The 21,901-nt window shown below is 41.9% G+C and overlaps 2 protein-coding genes across 5 annotated transcripts in view; both read right to left on the bottom strand.

Annotated features, from left to right (window-relative positions):
* ALKBH3 (alkB homolog 3, alpha-ketoglutaratedependent dioxygenase) overlaps positions 1-5,226 on the bottom strand; it is a 63,173-nt gene extending 57,947 nt beyond the window's left edge. For both annotated transcript variants that reach the window (XM_030559997.1, XM_030559998.1), the window contains exons 1-3: positions 5,136-5,226; positions 3,216-3,348; positions 603-715 (exon numbers count right to left, since the gene is read on the bottom strand). In XM_030559997.1, the coding sequence (XP_030415857.1) occupies positions 603-715; positions 3,216-3,294 (192 nt within the window). In that variant the 5' untranslated portion in view covers positions 3,295-3,348; positions 5,136-5,226. The remainder of the gene's footprint in view (positions 1-602; positions 716-3,215; positions 3,349-5,135) is intronic.
* A 9,150-nt stretch (positions 5,227-14,376) lies between these two features.
* The window catches only part of HSD17B12 (hydroxysteroid 17-beta dehydrogenase 12), a 224,916-nt gene continuing 217,391 nt past the window's right edge, over positions 14,377-21,901 (bottom strand). For all 3 annotated transcript variants that reach the window (XM_030560001.1, XM_030560000.1, XM_030559999.1), the window contains 2 exons: positions 15,877-16,026; positions 14,377-15,635 (listed from right to left, as the gene is read on the bottom strand). In XM_030560001.1, coding sequence (XP_030415861.1) covers positions 15,531-15,635; positions 15,877-16,026 — 255 coding nt within the window. In that variant the 3' untranslated portion in view covers positions 14,377-15,530. The remainder of the gene's footprint in view (positions 15,636-15,876; positions 16,027-21,901) is intronic.

Consider the following 21,901-nt stretch of genomic DNA (forward strand, 5'->3'; position numbering starts at 1 on the left):
CATAGTAAAATTCCTTCCATGTGAGGAAAGCAGGATGTAGTCCCATTCAGAGAGCATGTTGGCACAATTACAAGAAAAAAGTGAGGCACTGCCTTTCCAGTCTTACAGGCCTAAGCAACCAATCTTCAATTCCATGCAAGAAACTCACTTCCCACTGGGGTGAGCACATTACCCTGTAATCCCCTGGCAGACCAAGGGGTAAGGGTTGAAACTTGGATCTTACTCTCTTCCGCCCACCAGAAGTCAGAGGTTGACTATGCTGCCAACGAAGCATTCCCAGCAGAAGGAGCAATAGACAGAGCTCATTTTTCTGGCTTTAGACCAGAATATTTTATTTGCTTCTGAGGAACAAAGTAGCACTGATTGGTAGAGAATGAAAACCAAAATATTTGGGGTCAGTTAAGATGATCCTAGCTTTCTGTAAGCCACACATGCAATATGTTTGTAAAGTGTGTGTTACAGAGGCCCCAAAAAGCTTGGACTGAGATATCTGTATTCTTGAACTACTACTCCACATATGGCCAACTAATTTTAAAAATAAGTTGTTTTTCCACTTATCAACAAAAAAGATGAAATGACAGGACACCCATCTACATTTTTACCTCTGCTGGTTCTTTAAACACAAATTGTCTTTTGGATGAAAGCTGCTCTCTTCTCATCCAGGTCTGATCAGTGCCCACTGACACAAGGTTCCTGGCTGCAGAAGCCCCCGGAGCTAAGGCAAAGAAAAGAACAGGCTCAAGCAAAGTAGTGGAATCAAAGAAATGAACATCTCACTATGCGGAAAACTCAATATTCCTGTAAGGGACAACTAATGGAATCACTGTTCAGTTTTCAAGGACTTCCCCCTTAAGTCAAAGATAAAAAATAAAAGCAAGGGAAGAGTCAGATGTGTTTTTAATAATCATTAAAAGCACCTAAAATCTAGGACAGGAGCATTTTTAACTAATTGATAAAGTGAAGTAAATAAAAATTGTTTCAACCCAGCTGACAAAGTGAGTCATTTAAAATCATAGTGGTCATTGTTTATGGCAAGTTAAAGGTAGTAGAGGCTTTCCATCAAGGAGCTTATCCCCCTGTGGTGCTGAAAATATGAGTGTGGCATGGCTTCAGGGAACATTACGGTTCTACTTAAAAGATATTTAGGAAATGTGTTTATTACATACCCAAAAAATCTACACACCAGGGGGCTGAATTAAGGTGATAGAGGCAACTTTAATTCCAGCATTTCCTACTTTCGGAGCACTTCAGTTTGCAATGCTCTTTTAACAGTTTTGTGTGTGTCATTTTCTAAGTTAAAAAAAACAACAATCAAACTAAAAAAAAAATTCCATCACAGTCTGGGAGCATAATGTAGTAAAATCTCATTTTGTGGGCAAGTTAGTGATAGCAAGGTAAGAGAGGTGATTCTGTAGATTTTTACAAATCAAATGACACCTCCCTTACCTTTCTATCATTAACTGGCCCACAGAATTACAAATGCTCCCACATTTCATGTGGAAACATACTGAGCACCCCCACTCTGGTACCGGTCATCAGCAAGACCGGAACCCGGATACCCAACACAGACCATTACAATTTGTGCCACAGAAGAAACTGGTTATAAGCTGTGATCCTCTGTATGAATCAACCACTAGTGGGAGACAATATACATTGGGGTGACTTACATAATTAGTTTTTTGCAAGCATGGGAATACTGGGAATCAGGTATCCTGGATTCTATTTCTGGCTCTGCAGAGGAGTTTGGACAACACTTATGGAGAGCACAGCCAAACACAGATTTAGCACATCATTCTAAAAAGGCAAAGAGGCTGTGGAATAGACCTGGGTCTACCATTTTTGAAACCTGAATTCTACTCCCAGCTCTGAAGTGCCCTTGTGCAACCTCTCAGTCATCCCAACGTGAATTTTGGGAATTAGATTTGTCTGCTTGCTAAGACAGAGATACAAGGACTTTCTTGATAATAATGAGTGTGAAGAGCATGGCATTATTAATATTAGCCAGTGGAAGGTCTCCTCCTGCACACCTTCCCCTAGGCCAAATGGTATTTTGTTGCTGCTGCAGCACTGTCCACCAAGGCAGGATCACTAGTTCTATGCTTAGTATGCACAAGGCTCAGTGGAGGTAGGGAGTAGCAGCCTCAGTGCAGACAGAATGTATAGAGATTTTAAAAGTAAGTCTATAACAAGTCCTACATGTGCAAATGGAGACTTTCCCTTGCTTCTAAGTCTGCAAATTTCAGTACATTTCTACATGGGTAGTAAAAAGCTCTCTCTCATCTCAGGACTATTATCTTACCAAATTTCAAGTTCTTATTCAAAGCATGAAAATACTAGAGCTCTTCAAATAAATGGCTGGGAAAAAATTAACACTGGCAAAACTACTCTACCTGTTTCCCCTAACTTCTCTCTCAGAATGGATAATCTATTTTTCTGAAATTTAAAAACAGATAAGTAAATAAATAAATCTGCACAAGGCAGAGGGCAAGCATAGAAAGTTTCAATCTTCATGTTACAAGGTGGCAAAGTTATATGCTAGAACAGAGGTAGGCAACCAATGGCTTGTGGGCCGAAGGCGGCATGCAAGCTGATTTTCAGCGGCACTCACACTTCCCGGGTCCTGGCCACTGGTCCGGGAGGCTCTGCATTTTAATCTAATTTTAAATGAAGCTTCTTAAACATTTTTAAAACCTTATTTACTTTACACACAACAATAGTTTAGTTATATATTATAGACTTCTAGAAAGAGACCTTCTAAAAACGTTAAAATGTATTACTGCATGCAAAATCTTAAATTAGAGTGAATAAATGAAGACTCAGCACACCACTTCTGAAAGGTTGCCAACCCCTGTGCTAGAAAAAACATGGGCTTCTAATGCAAAACATTAGATAGCCCAGCTACAGGTGTTCTTACCAGCTCCCTCTATAATACTAAATGTCTGGGTCACAGATGAGCAGTAAGTCTTTATATAATTTATTTCCTCAAGGCAGCTCAACTCAGCTAAACTATAGTATCAACCTCATGGAAATTATAGTTTTCTCCAATATTCCAGCTGGGCTATTTAAATCAAATGATGTGTCCAGGATCACACAAGAAATCAAATTCATTCACGATTAGAATATCTCTATAAAATATTAGGGAAAAATTTAAAAAAAGACAGGAGAAAAAAGATTAACATAACCAGGAACACACAAAGAAATACACAATATCTTGCCTGCATATGAGGCTGTTCTGCTCTTAACAGGTCCAGCCCAACCACCCTGTACTCTGGCTCTCCGTCTTTTATCTTCCATGCTTTTTCACAGCATCTTCCAGCACCTTAGACTGGTCTAATTCCCCATGACCCCCTGTGTTTCAAATATAAAAAACAAGTTTGTTAGGCAATTTACAGCCAAGTACATTATTAAAATATCAACAGAGTTTATGGAAACACTTTTCTAGTGAGCTGGTGGATTACACATTATGGACGTCATCATTTGCCTTAACCCCACTGTTTAATTTGTTCCAGGGCTTGACAGTTCATACCCCAGCACCTCTGGGCTTGCTGCAGCAGTTATGAATGTAAAAAAATTGCTTGTGCCCTGGCACACAATTTTCTTGAGCCCCGGTACCTCTTTCATTACAGATTAGGCACTGCTTACCTCCCAACAAAACCTGCCCAGGCAGACCTCATTAAGTAATTCTGATTTCCTATAAATGTCCCTTTCCTCACTATTTACTTCTTTTCTTACACTCTTCCCTAACCCTGCTTTCTAATCCATAAACTCTACAGGGAAATGACCTACACATCCCCCCACAAGGGGGGGAGGAGGGAGATTTTATATCTGAGTATTGTACTATGCATGTCCAGACATTCCACATCGTTTCTAGACAGCAAGCTAGTCACCTGTTTCAGACATGTGGCCATGAAAGTGTTCCTTTAGGTTAGTACATTTTGCAAACCTGCTAGCAGTGTCAGAATATCCTATAAACAGAATTTATGCTGCCCTTGTGGATGTTACTTAGCACCGCCTAGTCTAATGACATCTATGTTGCCATAGTAACTAGGGTACCTCCTCAGAGAGGAAAAGAAATATGGAGAGGGAATGAAAACAACAAGGCATCCAGTGGCACCTTAAAGACTAACAGATGGAGGGAGGGAATGAATACACAATCCTAAATAAAACAAACCAACAATTGGCTGGGCAATAGGCTGTGCCTATGCTTAACTGCAGCTAAGTTTTACTTAACTTATAGTTTTACTATGCAGCACCCAGAGCACCAGAGAAGCTAAGTAGGCACATCTGTGCATGTGTAGGAAACTGTTTGTGTGCGTGTGCACGCACAGGTGCAAGGCAGTAGTGGTTGGTGGAGGGGAGTGTTGGAAGGGAGAAGTAGTTGTGCGCCTAATGGGCGCAAAGAGGAGTTTATGTATGTGTGTGCATGAGAGGGCACAGAAGAGGGAATAAATACTGGTGAAAGTGTGAGAGCATGTGTGGGCAGTGGTGTTAGAACAATTTGTATAGTGGGGCTGCTGAAAGCCAGTAAAAAAAACCAAATTATAAGCCCTGTGTATGACGGAAACCACTTCAAGCTAGGGGGTGCTACCACTCCCCCAGTACTAGCACCCCTGCCTGGGAGGGAGGGGGGTGTGAAGAGGATCAAAATGAAGGGAATTGTGTGGAGGGAAATGGGGCAGGAGTGTGAAAGGTGTCCGAGGGTTACAGAACAGTGCATGCGGAGAGGAGAGTGGGCATGGGGCGGCCGGTGTGTGTGTGTGCAGCTGAGTTTGTGCATTGGGAAGCAGGGCAAGATTCAGCAGAGAAGGAGGGTGCACGGGGCGCGGGGCTGCGTGCAATGGCGGTGAAGGATGCAGAGGAGGGTGCGGGTGGAGGCGGTTACAGGTCTGCCATCACAAGTCTTGGGAGCGCAGCGCTGGATGAGCGCGGAGTAACGCTGGAGTAGCGAGGCCCGCCAAGCCCCGGCTGAGGGTCCGCCCGGGACCCAGCTGCACCCGCCTTTGCGCCCTTCAGGGTTTTGCGGTTTCCCGCCCACCGAGGGGCAGCACCTGTCTGCCCGGCCCCCACTGGGGCAGCGCCCGCGGCCGGCTGGGCTCTGCTGGGGGCAGCGCGGGGTTAGCTCGGCGGCGCCTCACCCTGCCAAGCTGCGCGGGGATCCGAGTGCGGCGCCCCGGCCTGGCCCAGCCCAGCCCAGCTCCGCCCGGAAGTTGTTGTTGCAGCTGCCGCTGCCGCTTCCTGGGGCACCCGGCTCCGTTTCCCAGCGCACCGGTTCCGTGCTGCCCGGGGCCCGCCCTTAAACGAAGGCGGCTCGGCCCCGCCTAGGGCCGGCGGCGTCTCGAATGTCCAGCCAGGCGCCCAGAGCCGCCGCCGCCGCCGGGGCTAGACACCCTCCCAACCCCCTTTTCCATGAAGCCGCTCCTCCCATGGCACCCCACAGCCGCCTGCGGTCCCTGGCCGCGCTGCCGCGTTAGAACCAGGCTTCCTACGGCGCTTTGCTGGGATAAAAAATCCAAAATTCTCCCCCAAAACAGAAATCCCCCAACCCCCCCCATTAGCCCGGAATCCGAGCGCTAATTCTCTTCCCCACAACCAGTAGCAGTTGAACTGCATGTTTTACTGATCTACACCAGAACCCCGTGTAGCCAAGTTTCCAGTATCCAGTCCCCACACACCCCGGCTGACACGTGCCATTCTCAGGCAGGGGGTGGTTCAGTTAATCGGGATACTGGAGACTCAGATAAAACAGGGTTCTACTGTAAATATTTTTTACACAAAATGTAAAAATGCTCTGTCAAAATTCAAAATCCACAGTTTTCAGGCACAAATGTATTTCTAGGATCCCTAGTTATAAATAAGACCCTACCAAATTCACAACCACAAAAATTGCATCTGGGACAGTGAAACCTGGTCTTTTGGGTACTTTTACCCTGTACTATACAGATTTCACAGGGGGAGACCAGCATTTCTCAAATTAGGGGTCCTGACCCCAGAGGGAGTTGCAGAGGATTCATAGCATTGCCACCCTTCTACACTGCCTTGCTGGGAGCTGGGCACCCAGCTCTGAAGGTAACGCCCCACCAGCAGTAGTACAGAAGTAAGGGTAGCAATACTGTACCCTGCTATTCCTCTGCACTGCTGCTGATGGCAACTTCGCCTTGAGAGCTGGCAGCTGCTGGTCCACAGCTGCCACTCTCCAGCTGCCCAGCTCTAAAGATACCAGAACAGAAGGGTAGCAGTACCACAACGCCTTCCTGGGTCAGGACCCTTAAAATTACAACACTGTGAAATTTCAGATTTAAATACCTGAAATGATGAAATTTACAATTTTTAAAATCCTCTGTCTGTGAAATTGACCAAAATGGACCATTAATTTGGTAGGGTCCTAATTATAACTCATTCATCCCAGTAACCATGGTCAACTAGACAGCACCTGCTACCCCAGCCACATCAATTTCCATAGCCCAGCAACAGAAAAGGAGAGGTGGAAAGGACTTCAAGAGTAACTCATCACCCCCACACTCAGACACAATTGTTATTGTGCTCATCAGCAGGGGTTGAGCAGCTGAAGAAAGAGTGGGGTGCCCTAAACTTTCCAGCTGTGGCTGCAGCCTCAGTGGTATAGCACAGGTTCCCACCCATCAGCTGCCCTGGTCCCACAATATTCCAGCACACCCTACCCCCATCTCCCACTGAACTGGCAGTGTAGCCCCCAGTCCTAGCAGCTAATTATCTGATCCATGCTGGAGGCTCACCACCTCAGGCCAGGGCAGCTCTTGCTGTTTGTACAGCAATAATGCTGCTGGCTACTAAATGCCAATGATTATTTCCAGAGGGCAGTGAGCATGGGGGCTTGTGGCCTCAGTACCCCATTTCAAAAGTCTAAAGCTAGAAGCAATTTCAGGGCTGCTTGGGTATTTCCCTCCCCATTGCTGCCTCAGCTAGATAAGCTATTTATGTTCTCCACGAAGGGGTGCAGTTGGGAGGTACTGCAGCTAGTTTTAAGTTTAGACTAGCTACAGCCTTGAACAAGTTATTTGCCTCTGTCTCTATCTTCCTTTTACAAAGAGGGAAATTATGATCCTGACTCATTAGTCATTTGTAAAATGCTTCGAAGATGAGAAAGGGCTGAGTAATGATTCTTCACTATGCCACATGCATGACTACATGCCTACAGATAGAGCATTGACTGCTCATCAATCCCAGGAGGGATAATTGGCCTGCAGAAAAATTCAATGGTTAGAACAAAGGAATGTGTTTCGTGTTGACAGTGGTAATGCTATTAACAGAACCACAGCTCTGATTATTTATATTTTAGTTGAAGGATGGCTGCTTTCTCCACCTTGCGCAACATGTTTGGAGAAGAATTCATTCTGATGCAAGATTTTGCAGATGCTAAATATATGGTTACATGCCTGTTCCACAACTGGTTCAAAGAGAGGAATTTTACATGTCCACTCTACTTTAGTTGTCCATGCACCAGAACTGGATAACTTTTTCCCACCATGGTACCTGTCAGGACAGCACATTCACCCTCTACCCATTCATGTTGCTTGCCTAGAGAATAATGGGATGGAGCTTCCCTGAGCCATCTCAGTTCCTTCTCACAGCAGAAGCCAATGTACCTAGCAATCAGGATGCAGGGGGAAGGATACTAGGTTGTGGAATGCACATGTGCAATACATCCTGAACAACAGTTACAGAACAGGTATGTAGCCATTGTTTTGTCTTTGATTCATTGCACATCAGTTCCACTTTAAGTGATTCACATGCAGTTTCTGCTAGAAGATAGGGACAGGTAGCCTGAGAGATGGCATAATGAATGGTAAACATATGAATCAAAGACCACGTTGCAGCCCTGCAAATGTTGGAAACCAGAACATTGCCCAAGAAAGCTGCTGAAGGCACCTGAGCCTTCGTGGAATGAGCTAGCACACTGTGCAGGAATGAAACAGGAATGAAACAGGTCCTAACAAACAAATACAACTAGAAATCCAGGAGATCCTCTGGGAGATAACTGTTTTCCCTTTCATACAATCAGCAAATGAAACAAACAATTGAGGGAATACCTGAAATCCCTTGGATTGGCCAAGCAAAAAGCTGCTTCTTTCTAATACCCAATGTACATTTTATTGATCTACAAAAGAACCCCATGTACCCATCCTTGAGGGTGAGGCTCCAGAAAGAAAAATGGCAGATAGAGTCTGATTCAAATAAAAATTCAGAACCACCTTAATAAGAAATTTGGGGTAAGCACATAAAATCACTATCTTTATAAAAACAAAAGTATGCAAAGGGTCAGCCATAAAAGCTTGCACCTCAGCAACCCTCCTAGCCAGGGTAATAGCTATTAAAAACACAACCTTCCTTGGTAAACAGGACAATAAACAGATGGCCAATGGTTTGAAAAGGAGTCCCATAAAGCCTAATAGAACCAAGTTTAAATCCCAGGAATGGATTGAATCCTTTACAGGAGGTAAACCTTTTAAAATTCTGATAGCAATTGGGTTGGAGAACAGATTTGCCACCTCCCTATAGGAGAGTAAAACAAATAGCAGCAAGGTACACCCTGAATGAACTGACAGGACAGATGAAGAAAGTTGTCCAAGTTAAAATAAAATAGTCGTGGAAGGAATTCCTCTATCAGGACCAAAATGAAAACCTTTTCCATTTCATAAGGTCTGTATATCTTGTAGAAGACTCTCTCCCATTCAAAGGAACACTCTGAACTGTGGCAGAACAGGCAGACTCTTGATGATCTAACCACTTAGCATCTGGGCAGTTTGATGCAGACTGACAAAGCTGGGATGCAGTTTGGCCATGATCTTGTGAGATTACATTCAGATTCATAGGGAGGGGAATTGGATCTCAGAAGTTCAACAGACTGAAAAACTAATGTTGACAAGGCCAGGTACTATTAGGATTAGACTGGCATGGTCCTGACTGATGTTGGCTAGTACTCTGGACACTAAACAGGATGGGAGAAAGCATAAAGAAGCCTGCCCTTTCATAACATCAGAGAGACACCCATTATTGACCCAGGGATGAGGCCTCCTGTCAAATTGAATCTGTTCTGGCAGGTGGCAAACCGGTCCAACTCTGGTATACCCCATGTGGATCTGAGGGAGACTTGTGGTCTCTAATGAATGACCTCCTGAGTCTGTCTGCTGGAAATCCAGCAGACAGGAGATTATGCTTTCAGCGATATCCCATTCTTCATGCAAAAATTCCAAAGGCCCAATGCATTTTGGCAAAGGGAGTGGAGAGGGGGGGAGGAGTCAGACTTGGCCCTCCCTGTTCATTGAGGTCAAATATCACCACAGTGCTGGCTGTGAGAATCTGCACTGAGCAGCCAGCTATGTGAAGAAGAAATACTCAACAGGCCAAGCATATAGCCCAAAGCACCCAGATACTGATGTGGATGGTGAGATCCTGACATGACCATAGACCCTGAGTTCTTACATTTCACAGATTTGCCACCTCCCAGCCAAGTATTGAAGCATCTGTGATTAGAGTCACTGAGGGAAGAGTCAAAGCAAAGGGAACTCCATTGCATATTTTGGCCAAGTCCATCTACCAGTTCAGGGAGGACAGGAGAGTTGAATGTACGTAGGTCAGCCTATCCAGTGGATTTTAACTGACTTCAACCGCCACTACATGATCCAGAGGTGAGTTGAAGTCACATATGTGCTATCTGCACACTGAGTTACATATGTGGCAAGCTGCCACATGCCCTAGCAGTCTCAGGCAGTTCCTCATCATTGTGGGGATGCAGTGGCTCTTGGGAGAGACAAAGTGCCTAGTCAGAGCCAGACAGACACCCTGAGCCAGCCTCCCTTCATGAGATTGGTAAAAATGATTTGTCTTTGAAGGCCCAAGGACTGGAAGCAAGACTGATCCCTTTGCCCCCATTCTTACACCTGCTGTCTAGACTGTCCATGGAGCAACCAGTCATCCAGGTATGGATACACCTGGCTGTCCATTTTTCAAAAATGTGCTGCCATCAGTGTCGTGCATTTTTTGAGAACTCAGGGGGCAGAAGACAGGCCAAGCGGAAGGTCTTTGAACTGATGATGAACCTCTTCTATTACAAATCTTAAGAATTAGTCTGGCGTATAGCCACATCCTTAAGTAGAGGGCACCCAATCACTAGGAGACAGGTCTGAATAGTAGAGGACAGAGTAACCATACAATTTTTTGTTTCAAATTGGTTGAGATTTTGCAGGTCCAGAATGGATCTGAGGCATCCCTTGGCCTTTGTTATGATAAAATCCTGCAAAATCCTCAGGTTTCTTCTACCTTAAATCTGGTTAAGTACATCTGTTGCAGGCAGTTGCTTCCTTCAGGTTCAATCTGACTAGTCTCATGTCAAGCAAATCTGGTTTTTGGCTCTTCAGAACCACATTCTTCAAACACTCACTTGTTCAAGAGAATTTTTCCTCTAAGATAGTTAACATAGTCTATAGGTTAGTGAAGATTAAAAGGATGAAAGTTGTTAGGCATACTGCAGTAGATGAACTTTTAAAAGGCTCCGTTCTCTGAGCTCTGTTCTGGGTAAGTCAACGATACGGTAGAGTGCTCTATGCCAGTGGTTCTAAACTTTTCCAGGAGTCTGATTTGTCTTGTGTACCCCAAGTTTCACCTCACTTAACTTGCTTACTTTCTAATTTTTACCATATGATTATAAAATCAATTGGAATATAAATATTGTACTTACATTTCAGTGTATAGTATATAGAGCAGTATAGTCATAGGCTGTATGAAATTTTAGTTTGTACTGACTTCACTAGTGCTTTTTATGTACCTGTTGTAAAACTAGGCCAATATCTAGAGGAGTTGATGTACCCCCTGGAAGACCTCTGCATATCTCTAGGGGTACGCGTACCCCTGGTTGAGAACCACTGCTCTATACAAACTTCTTTCAGCCTTTCTAATCTTTTTATTTTAAGTGTTAGAGCAAGCACAGTCTCTGAATTGTGTGCGTCTCCCTTTTCTCCTGCTCAGAATTGGTTTGTCCCTTTCTGATGACTTTCAGGACTAACTCCTCTTTTACAGATTTGTATTAGGTGTGTTGATAAGGGGAATCTCTCCTCTCTACTATTTAAGAGACAAGAGGCCACCCGTCCTTTTGGAACCTTTTTGATGGTAATTTATTAAATTTATTAAATTTAACATAATGTTGAGAAAAATCTTAGTATTTCAAACTTTTGACCCAGTCCTACTCAGGAAACAGGACAACTCTACTTTACTGGTAGCAACTTAAGACTTCTCTTTCTCGCTATTAAAAAGAGCATTTCTTGCAAGCTTCCCCAACAAATCAGCCAGGTAGAACCACCACCATTCCTAACCTAAGGCAGACATCCTTTTCTGCACATTGCCAAATGTGCATCAGTCTGCAATGACTATGCAATATAGGATGGCTGAGGGAAATAGAGAAAGTGTAACTTCAAGACCTTGCTGTTCAGTGTTTTCAGTCCTTCTGCTCACATTGCTCAGGCAAGGAGCCTGTATATGAGTTTCTCTACTACGTCGTTCTCCTCTTATTTCATTTCCCTTTTATTGCCCAGTGTGATCACACTTTCCTCCTCCTAGTTTTCATTTAATATCAATTAAGTGACAATTGACCATTATGAACCTACAATCCAGTAAGATTACTTTCTTTTTTTTTTTTTTAATGTAAAATTTTGGAACTGTAACTTCAATATGTGGAAAACTTAAAAAGGGAAACATTACATGAATCTTCTATTTGGTCTCTGTAAATTTATCTAACGCTCACTTGATTTTCTGAAGCACAGAGCACCCAACAAATCTCAAGAAGTCAAGGGGAGCTGCAGGTGCTCAGCACATTTGAAAATGAGGACACGTAACGCTTTCAAAAAATTTTACTAAAAAAAAAAATCTTGCTGTTTTGTGGCACTGGGGCTTTATGGTGAATGAATTATATCTGATTAAAGGGAGATCCAGTTCCCAAATTTCTTGCTGGGAGTGGGTAATGGACATGGAGTTTGCATGTCTGAAAAGGTAAGTTTGAGTAAACGCTAACCCAGCCTTGTAAAAGTTATGAGAACTTACACAAGATCTACCTGGCCATCCTTATAATGAAAACATTTTTCACTTGCTTGTATAAGAAGCAGCATTCGCTCCTGTCAGGGCGGAGAACAATAAGTTTGCAAATGCTAAAAGTCTCAACTCAGCCAAAGTGAGCCCAAGCATTTGGGTTCCCAACAATGGAAAAAAAAAGTTTAGAAAACTGTCTGACACATATGTACATAGTCATGAGTTCTGCATGTGCTAACTACCTTTTGGTCCTAGACCATGCTAGGCATCACTATAAATGCTATTGCACTGATTGAGCTATTAATCAGCCTTCCAAGTACATTATTGATTTCCTCTGCCTCTTTATGTCTGGTTACATTTTTGCCATCCACTTCTGTCTTCTGAAGACAGAACGTCTGACCTGCTTGAGTATGTGTGTAACTGTCACCATCTAGTGGTATCAGTGCATTGCTACAGTTATTGAAGATTCTTTAGAACAAGTGGTAGAAGCCTTTTAAGGCCAAAGTCACAGATTCTATCCTCCATGTTACAAATATGCATCATAGTAATTGTGCTGTCCATATAGTTACCGATTTTTTTTTCCATGCACACTACGTTCTTAGACCTACCTATTGTGTGACTGACCTTACCTCTGTTCCACCATTTCACTCAGAAAAAAGGGAGTACAAATAATGGAAGAACTGGAGTTACATCAGTCATAAAAATAATTCAGAATATTTGTAAAATGAAAAAATGTAGTGCAGAAAAGGAAAGTTGCCTTATTTTTATAGCACTTCACAAAATACTGTATATAGGAATCACTTCAATTACTGAAATGTAGCAGGTTTTTAAAGCCGTTTAGGAGAGGACGTGGAGAAGGCTTCCATCTTTAACTCAAAATAGAGAAGAGATTTTAGAGAATCAGAATGCAATTGCTGGGCTGCAATTTATGATGCTAGTAACATGCTTAGTACTATACAATTCAAAAACTGAACATCTTGCTTGAATGTAAGAGTTCTCTTCCAAGTTAGCACTTGCTATGCAGCAAGCTTCAGTCAAACTAACAGGAACACATGCAGGAAAGTGAATTATTTCCCTTTAGTGGTTTACTTTGATATAACAAATAAACCAACCAACAAATGCTACTTTTAGTTGTCATTCTTGACAAGCAGGAAGCCACAGTAATGGAGTTCTCTTTGGGGTGAGGAAGGATCATTTCAAGTATTGTGTTGCCCTGTGTACAACACACCAGTTATCATTTGAATGAAGCAGGGTAAAACATTTAAAAAAGGAAACTCAAGAGTTAACCGTTTAGGAGAAATCTTTTATTTTAACTATTTCATTTCTCTCTGTGTGTGTTAGAAAAAGAATATACACAGAACTGGTTAGTCAAATAACCCCATGTCTTCTCCAAAGCAAGCCAAGAAACAGTGGCCTTATGCAATCTAATCCACCCACATTCAATCACCTCCACTCCAAAATAAAAGCTATGGGATAAGATCCTCATCTCATACCTGAGCAGCACCATTGCATCGGTATTCACGTATTTTCAATGTACAGAAATGTTAGCCCCTTCATGCTTCAATACAACACATTTAACTTAAACACAGAGCTTTAAATTATTCTCTCAAGGGCAATAAACAACTCCAGATCACAGAATTTCTAGCACCACTAAAAATGATGAAGCTATTGCCCATGTAAGTTACTTTTAAGGTACAGTTTTAGTACATTTACGGCTGGTAAAGAGTTTGATGTCAATGGAGAACAAAATCTTTATCCACAGAGCAAACAGACACAGGCAGGGGCAGTATAGACTTTACACACACACGCTGATCAATGTTCCCCCATGGTGAGATAAGGATAGTGCAGCCTCAGTGGAGCATTCCGTCTGGGCTAAAACTTTCAACCCAACGGCGTCAGCCGTGATGGCTTTTCTTTCACATATCCTATTAAAAATTATCAAATATTTTAGCAATCCAATTACAAATATTTTGTAATCCAGAAACACACTCCCCTCCCAGAGTAGATTTTTTTCACGGCGTAAAAATCGCTTGTAAAAACACATTCATGGCTCAGCCTAGAAACAAACTTTTGAAGCACTTCATTCTGCAGTTTCTCTACATTTAAATGCGTTTATTGTTTTTAAATTGCATATTCATTTTTAGAAGCTGGTTTCAAAGATTCAGCTTCTTATATCAGCAGACCCACAGCGGAGAACAGACTGGTGCATGTGCCAGAAAAAGAGTTTAACCAGCAGCCCTAACAAAGACAGCACTGAATTTCAAGATCTGCATTTCAAGTACTAATACTGTGTTTTACAGATCAACCAACAAGCAGCGTGTAACTGGTAGCATTTATCTACATTGTGCTACAACTGTCTACAGATTACAGCAGGCATCAATCTTTTTAAAAGGTCATTACAAATCCAGAAGATAATATATTTTTGAAAAGTTAGCATTAATATTCAAGATGCAAGAATTTAAACAATTGCAGTTTTAGGATGTTAAAATATATATAGCAATCACTCCCACTGTATACTTTGGCTCACTTCCCTCCACTTCATAAAACGGATTACAGTATATCCTTCAAATTTACACAAAACAATCAAATGTTGGTTCAAGAATCCATTTTAGTACACTAGATGAAAGCTATGAGTGGTCTTTTAGGATGTAAAACAAAAAATAACTAAAAATGGGTGGTCTTTCTCAGCTGAGTTAACTGGACACTAGCCTGGAAACGGTATTATTGGAGACTCATCCACAGCGGCCGGGCAGCTATGTCCAGGTGAAGTTACACATAGTTCTCCCTGGTGTCCCAATACACATACAGCTTGCTAAGTGAAACATGGGGAGACATCACGAGAAGACTACCCATATAGCATCCTAGCAAGCACTCTGCAGCTGAGCTGGGGAGTGGCTACATCAATGAACATGAGCTTTCCTTTTTTAATAACCATGTTTTCTCCCAGCAGTACACCTGAAGACAAACTGCCACCACTCTTCCCTTCACCCAAACGAGCACAACTCAGAAAAGAGGTGGTGGTTGTATGAAAATGAAAAAATTAAAGTGATGGCCTCAACTTCCATTTTTCTTTTTAACTAAGCACAGGCCATCTGACTTCAATAATGTAGTTTAAGATCCTCTAGCACTTTGTCTTGCTTTATTGTGAGTTTTTCTTTTATCACCAAGCTACTTGAACTGGGATACAATTCCTTATTCATTGGTATAAATACATTACATAAAGCTAATGATTAAATCCAGTTAGTATCACATAGTCACATATGACCAATAAATCAAGCATATTTTGAAATCAATATTGGAAAGTCGTGGCCAGAAAGAAATCAAGTTATATCATAATCCCACCCCAAATTGGTGTTTGGTCCCATTAAAAAGTAAAAACTACAAGAGAAAATTTTAAATGTGATTAAGTCTATTTGGTGCTGAATTGTGGGTACTGAGCCACCATCTGTCAAAACATCTGATCAAATTGCTGCAACTTAGTTTTCCTTCGCTTTCTTTAAGTAGCGAGCCCGTAATTGCTTGTTTCTTTGCATTGTCAAGTTGATGACTGCTGAGGTGGGAAGAAGAGAAAAGATCCAGCCCTAAGAAATGAAAAGAAAAAACTCCAACTGTTATCACCTGCACCAAATTAACTTAAAATTAATCTCTTCTACATTTTCAAATGCGACAAAATTAGGTCTAAGTACGAAAGAACAAGTGTCAGTCTCAGGATTTTAAAAAACGTAATTAATGTAATTCTCTTTCCTCCATGGTCAGAGTACATGCAGAACATACTCAGCACCACACAAAATGAGTAACATTCCCTTTTTGAAGGTAACTTACAATAATGGCATGGGGCAGACATCCGTTGGTTTGGGACTGCAGGCCTATTGTACCAAGGGCAGCTCTTACGAATGTTTCAGGACTGGGCTTATTGAAGGTTGGTTTGCGGATTTTAGACATTTTTGTAGCCACAAAATATGGTAGAACACTCTGCAGGTAGGAAAAGAGATCACAGTAAGTGAAGTGCATTTTCAATAAAATTCCATGTTCATCTACTGAACATGGCAAGAGGAAACAAAGCTCATACTGTACATCCTGGCTTGGGGTCTCTAGCTGTGCTCTCCAAGTATAGCGCCTCTGTCTAGCTAGCACTTGCTTCTGAGAGAAGAGACCCTGCAGTCCAACTGCCTAGCCCATGTGACCACAGCCGTCCCCCTCTGCTCCTCCCAGTAGCTCAAACACAACCTTTTCCCGAAAACTCCAGACAGATAGACTTCCACAGGATTATGAAGACCATTGCTCTTTACTTAACAGCATGACACACACACAGATCTCAAGAAAATAAGACATGCCTGTATATATTTCCCTTACCTCAGTTTCCTCATCACTATGGAGAGTTCTTTGGGCCTGGACAGACTGTTCTGGTGCACCAAGGAACCTTCCCTTATAGCCTTCCCTTCAAAAGCACGGAGCCTCTCTCTACGTCAGCTAGCTGTCTCTGACCTTGGCTGGACAGCATTTATAAAGGACCGATGCTACAAAACCCTGCCTCTATTTTCTTCTTTCCTATCCAAAGCTTCCTGTTCAATAAGTCCCTGGAGTTTATATGTCTCACTATCAACACTTGATTCCTTTGTTCTGCTGCTGGTGTTTTTCCACTTTTCATATCACCAGCCTCCACAAACTAGGTAGGAGAAAACTGGTTCTCAGAGGCTCCAGATAAACTGTTGTCCTCAAGATCCTTCCACCTGAATAGATAGCTATTCAGTTTTAATGACTCACCACTGTGCCTGGCCTGGGAGAGAGATGCTTACAGCCTTGTCAGCAAGAGGTGAATTCCACATTTACACAGAGGCCCTTCCCTGACGCTGCAATTTCTTAACATAAGAACAACCATCCTGGGTCAGATCAAAGGTCCATCTAGCCCAGTATCCTGTCTTCCGACAGTGGCCAATGCCAGGTGCCCCAGAGAGAATGAACAGAACAGACCATCATCAAAAGATCCTTTCCCTGTCGCTCATTCCCAATCTCTGGCAAACAGAGGCTAGGGACACCATCCCTGCCCATCCTGGCTAATAGCCATTGATGGACCAGTCCTCCATGAATTTATCTAGTTCTTTTTTGATCCCTGTTATGGTCTTGGCCTTCACAACATCGTCTGGCAAAGAGTTCCACAGATTGACTGTGCGTTGTGTGAAGAAATACTTCCTTTTATTTGTTTTAAACCTGCTTCCTATTAATTTCATTTGGTGACCCCTAGTTCTTGTGTTATGAGAATGAGTAAATAACACTTCCTTATTTACTTTTTCCACACCAGTCATGATTTTATAGACTTCTATCATATCCCTCCTTAGTCATCTCTTTTGCAAGGTGAATAGTCCCAGTCTTATTCATCTCTCCTCATACAAAAGCCGTTCCATACCCCTAATAATTTTTGCTGCCCTTTTCTGAACCTTTTTCAATTCCAATACATCTTTTTTGAGATGGGGCGACCACATCTGCATGCAGTATTCAAGATGTGGGCGTACCATGGATTTATATAGAGGCAACATGATATTTTCCGTCTTATTATCTACCCCTTTCTTAATGATGCCAAACATTCTGTTCGCTTTTTTGACTGCCACTGCACATTGAGTGGATGTTTTCAGGGAACTATCCACAATGATGACAAGATCTGTCTCTTGAGTGATAACAGCTAATTCAGACTCCATCATTTTATATATATAGTTGGGATTACGTTTTCCAATGTGCATTACTTTGCATTTATCAACATTGAATTTCATTTGCCATTTTGTTGCCGAGTTTTGTGAAACTCTTTTGTAACTCTTTGCAGTCTGCCCAAGACTTAACTATCTTGAGTAGTTTTGTATCATCTGCAAATTTTGCCACCGCTCAGTTTACCCCTTTTTCCAGATCATTTATGAATATGTTAACAAACTTTGTAGTATTATCAGAATCATAAATTGTAAAAACAAACAGATTCCCCAAATAGTCCCAAGTGTGTTTTCAGACAGTTTCCACATATATCTACTGAAGATGGCAAGAAGCAACAAAGTTCATAGAGTACATTAGGTGACCTGAGGCTAGCAGTACTGGATTCTAAAAGAAGTATGAACTTTAGTTAAACTTAAAAAAAAAATTGGATCACCTCTTCATGAAATCACAAGCTATCATGTGTATGCATGTGTATATTATGTACATACATATATACATATACACAAACAAATAAATACAATCAGGATTCAAGAGAATTAATAATTCACAGCCATATAACTTAGGGCTATGGTGCGGTTAGATTTCACAAGCTAAAGAGGATTGGTCCTGACCAGTACTTAGACAAAAGAACTGCTGGGAGAATCCAGGTGGTGCAGTAGTGGGGCTCATGATTCAGTAGGCAGAGCTGATACTGAACCAATGCCGCAGCGTGACATTAAGGAGTGTGGTGATGGGTACGTCTCTTGCAGAGGATTTCAAATCAGTGTACTTGTGCTTGTTTATGGGACTTTGAGAATAGCATCAGCTTCACTAGTCCGAGCTAATTCCAGTTTTGGGGAACTTCATTCTGTTTTCCCAGATTTCCTTGTTGCTTTACTTGCATAAGGAAGTCCATTTCCCATTCTAAAGTATTGCTAGTTGTTGTGTTCCATTCCACAAGGGGGTACATTTCTGCGTGGGTTGAAACATTCCCATGCACACAAGACTTGATTGAAGAATTCGGGGAAAAGAATGGATAATACAGATTGGGATTTCCTCCTTTCCCTGCTTCCCCCCCAGGTGCATTTTTTTTTAAAGTCATCATAACAAGACTCCCAGTGATCAGTTTATACTTTCAAGGCTCTTTGAAATAAAAGAGTTAAAGACTTAGCACACAATTTTCAAATGTGGATAAAGGCACTTTAATAAAAGTGGGAGGGTGACCAGAAGTCCCGATTTTATAGGGGCAGTCCCAATTTCTGGGGCTCTCTTATACAGGCACCTATTACCCCCCACACCCGTCCTGACTTTTCACTCAAAAAGTGATCTGATTTTCAGAAGTGTAAATGCCTTCAGCTCCCATTATAGGTCAGCAGCATCTCTGTAAAACCACACCACTCATTCAGGTGTTTAAATATGAATGTATGTGCCTAACTTTGGGCATCCAAGTTTGAACACTTTGCCTGTACTTTTTAAATTAAAAGGTTCTACTTTTCATCTGCTGCCTTTCAAAAGTCTGCTGGAACTTGACTGACTATTTGGCAATTCCATATTCACCAATTAATAAATTCTCCAAAATCCCTTTTTAAGTCTCCAGGCTGTAAATCTTGCCAGCATCTTTCCAGTAAGTTTCATATGAAGTTTTGAGGACAAGCTTTTTAAAGTAAAATAAAGCAAGTGTTTCTTTTAGGACATACCCTTTTTTTTTTGGAACACCTTTCTGCAAATTTGGGCAAAATATAGTTTCAATCTTAACCATTCACACTATTCTGAAACAAAAGAAATTTATGTACAAATTGCACTACTAAAATGCACAACTAGATGGTGCCGAAAGATAATTCAGTGTCTGCACAGAGAAACTGAGCACCGAGTGGGAATAAGCTGTACCGCTGATAGTTTAGATATAGCGTTCTCTAGCCATTATTCTAAATACTTCACTGTACTTGAAAGTTATAAGACTATGGAACAACATTTTATTTCCTGCATTCTATAGTGGAAAAAAATGCTTCAGAAACATTAGCTCTACCATCTCTCACTAAGAAGGTGATCTTTTGTTTGGGATAATGCTGTTATGTCCTAAAAGCTATTAATTTTTCCTAGGGAATACAAAAGTGGTAAAACTATTCAGAGGTATGTGTTATTCAACTGGGATCAAGAGACTGAAAGGCTGTAAGCAAAGCAAGGTTTGCTATGGGTAAAACTAGGTGCTTGCATATGACACCACACTGTTCAGACCAAAAAGTCTATAGAGCAGCTTATCATATAAATCAGTGGGAAACCAACGAATAGAACTCAGAGTCCTGTGTCCCTGTCTTATGCACTAGCTTGTAAACCACACTCACTCCCTATATGAAGGAAAGCTAATTGGACCATAATCTTTTTATACTGATGCTTCTTAAGAAACTGCTGCGTTCAGATCTTCTGGTACTACCACCCACCCGGGAGGTACACGAAGGTTCTTTCAGGGTTCTATGAAAAAGCCTCTTTAATGCCCCCTCTTCCCCCCCCCCCCAAAAAAAGAACTACTTATACAGAACAACAAGACAAAATCTCAGATATTCAAGGAAAATCCTTCAAACAAGACACAAGTGTGAAAGAAAATCCAGTACTATAACACTGCCTGGATACTATAGTAGAGGTATTAGGAAGAAATGTAAATAGCGTTAAGATTTTTTCCTCTCTTATACTTTTAAAATATGTGTAAAAGTATTTGAAAAGAGGCAAAAATGCCCAATATTGACAGAAAGCTGTTCTCTGCCTATTGTTCTGAAGCAGAAAATAATAGAATGAACGAAGGAAGAACCACCCAATGACCCCTTCAGACTGACTATCCCATGGAGCATGGGCACCCCCATTAATAGGAAACTTGCAAGTTAGTCTTGAGAGAAATCCTTAGATTCTTCCATATTCCCTTCATTCTTGGCAGCTACTTTCCACTATAGATTTTCATCCTATTCTCCATACACGCACAGGAATACTTGACCCTGAGGCTATGTAGTTGCTATTCTCCAATTGAAGATTGGAAGTGGCCTCTGGAGCCAGAGAGGAGTTTGTTTCTGAACCTAAAAGTTTCTCTGATCAAACCTGGCTTCCAAAGAGAAGGCATTTTCACTCAGGCAGCATTGCTACAACTTGTACTGAGCTTCAGAAGTTGTATATTAACAAGCTGTTGTGTGTTTCTGCTTTTCACACAAGTGTTTTCTACTGGTCTGGCATAAGCTGAGGACATGCCATTTCAAACAGCTACCTCAAGTGGAAATGCAAGTCTGGAATTCAAAGTCTATTCACTATTGAGAAAGTTGTAGCGATGAACCCCATACTTCAGATCTCAAGAGGCTGAAGTACTCCTAAGGGAATGAAGGAGACACATTGGCCAAGCTTTAAAGATATGCTTTTAAGGTTCATTAGTGGTAGGCACAGGGGCTCAGACTGGGGAAGGGAAGAAAGAAGACCAATAACTTAGTACAATTAGCATAAGAAATTCTGATCACCAGCTATTAAACCACACAACTCAGAATGGCTATTAATTTAAATTTAGGGAGGCGATGGAGAGCTACCAGCAATAGAGAGCCCACAGCCGGCATGCCAGAGAAGCCAGGCTGATACTATTCATTACCTTGACTCATTTGGGATATCAAAGTCTATAGGAAAACATGCTGGCAGCTAGGGGGAAAAAAATTTAGCAGGAAGAAAAGCAAACCTAACACAGAGAAACAGCTTTCAGTAAAGTTTAAGTTGCAAAATACACAAGTTCTCAGCTTCTCTACATCCAGTGCTAGAAAATTTTAGAAGCTACACTCCTAGGGGGCTCTCTAGTGTTTACAGTAAGTTTTCTTGACTGTGTAAAAGTGTCATCCTAACTGCATTTTCATTACTATGTCATCTATTCCTGCTCAGAGCAGGTCTGCGCAACAATACTTAAAACATTATCAGCTGCCAGTGTCTTGTCAACACTAAAGTTTCACATTGGTACTCCTACTGAAATTGCACCAGTAGCAGCACCAGTTGGGAATTTTAAGAAAAAGTTTAGCGTAGCTTTTGTGATACAGCATGGCCAGAGGGCAGCAGGAGAGGGTTAGAAGGGAGCCTTATTCCCTGTAAGGGGAAGAAAGTTTGCTATAGATTAACTAGAGCACCTGATGCCAATTAGAGCACCTGCAGTCAGTTACAT

The sequence above is a fragment of the Gopherus evgoodei genome, chromosome 4, assembly GCF_007399415.2.
Source record: "Gopherus evgoodei ecotype Sinaloan lineage chromosome 4, rGopEvg1_v1.p, whole genome shotgun sequence".
Taxonomy (NCBI): Eukaryota; Metazoa; Chordata; order Testudines; family Testudinidae; genus Gopherus; species Gopherus evgoodei.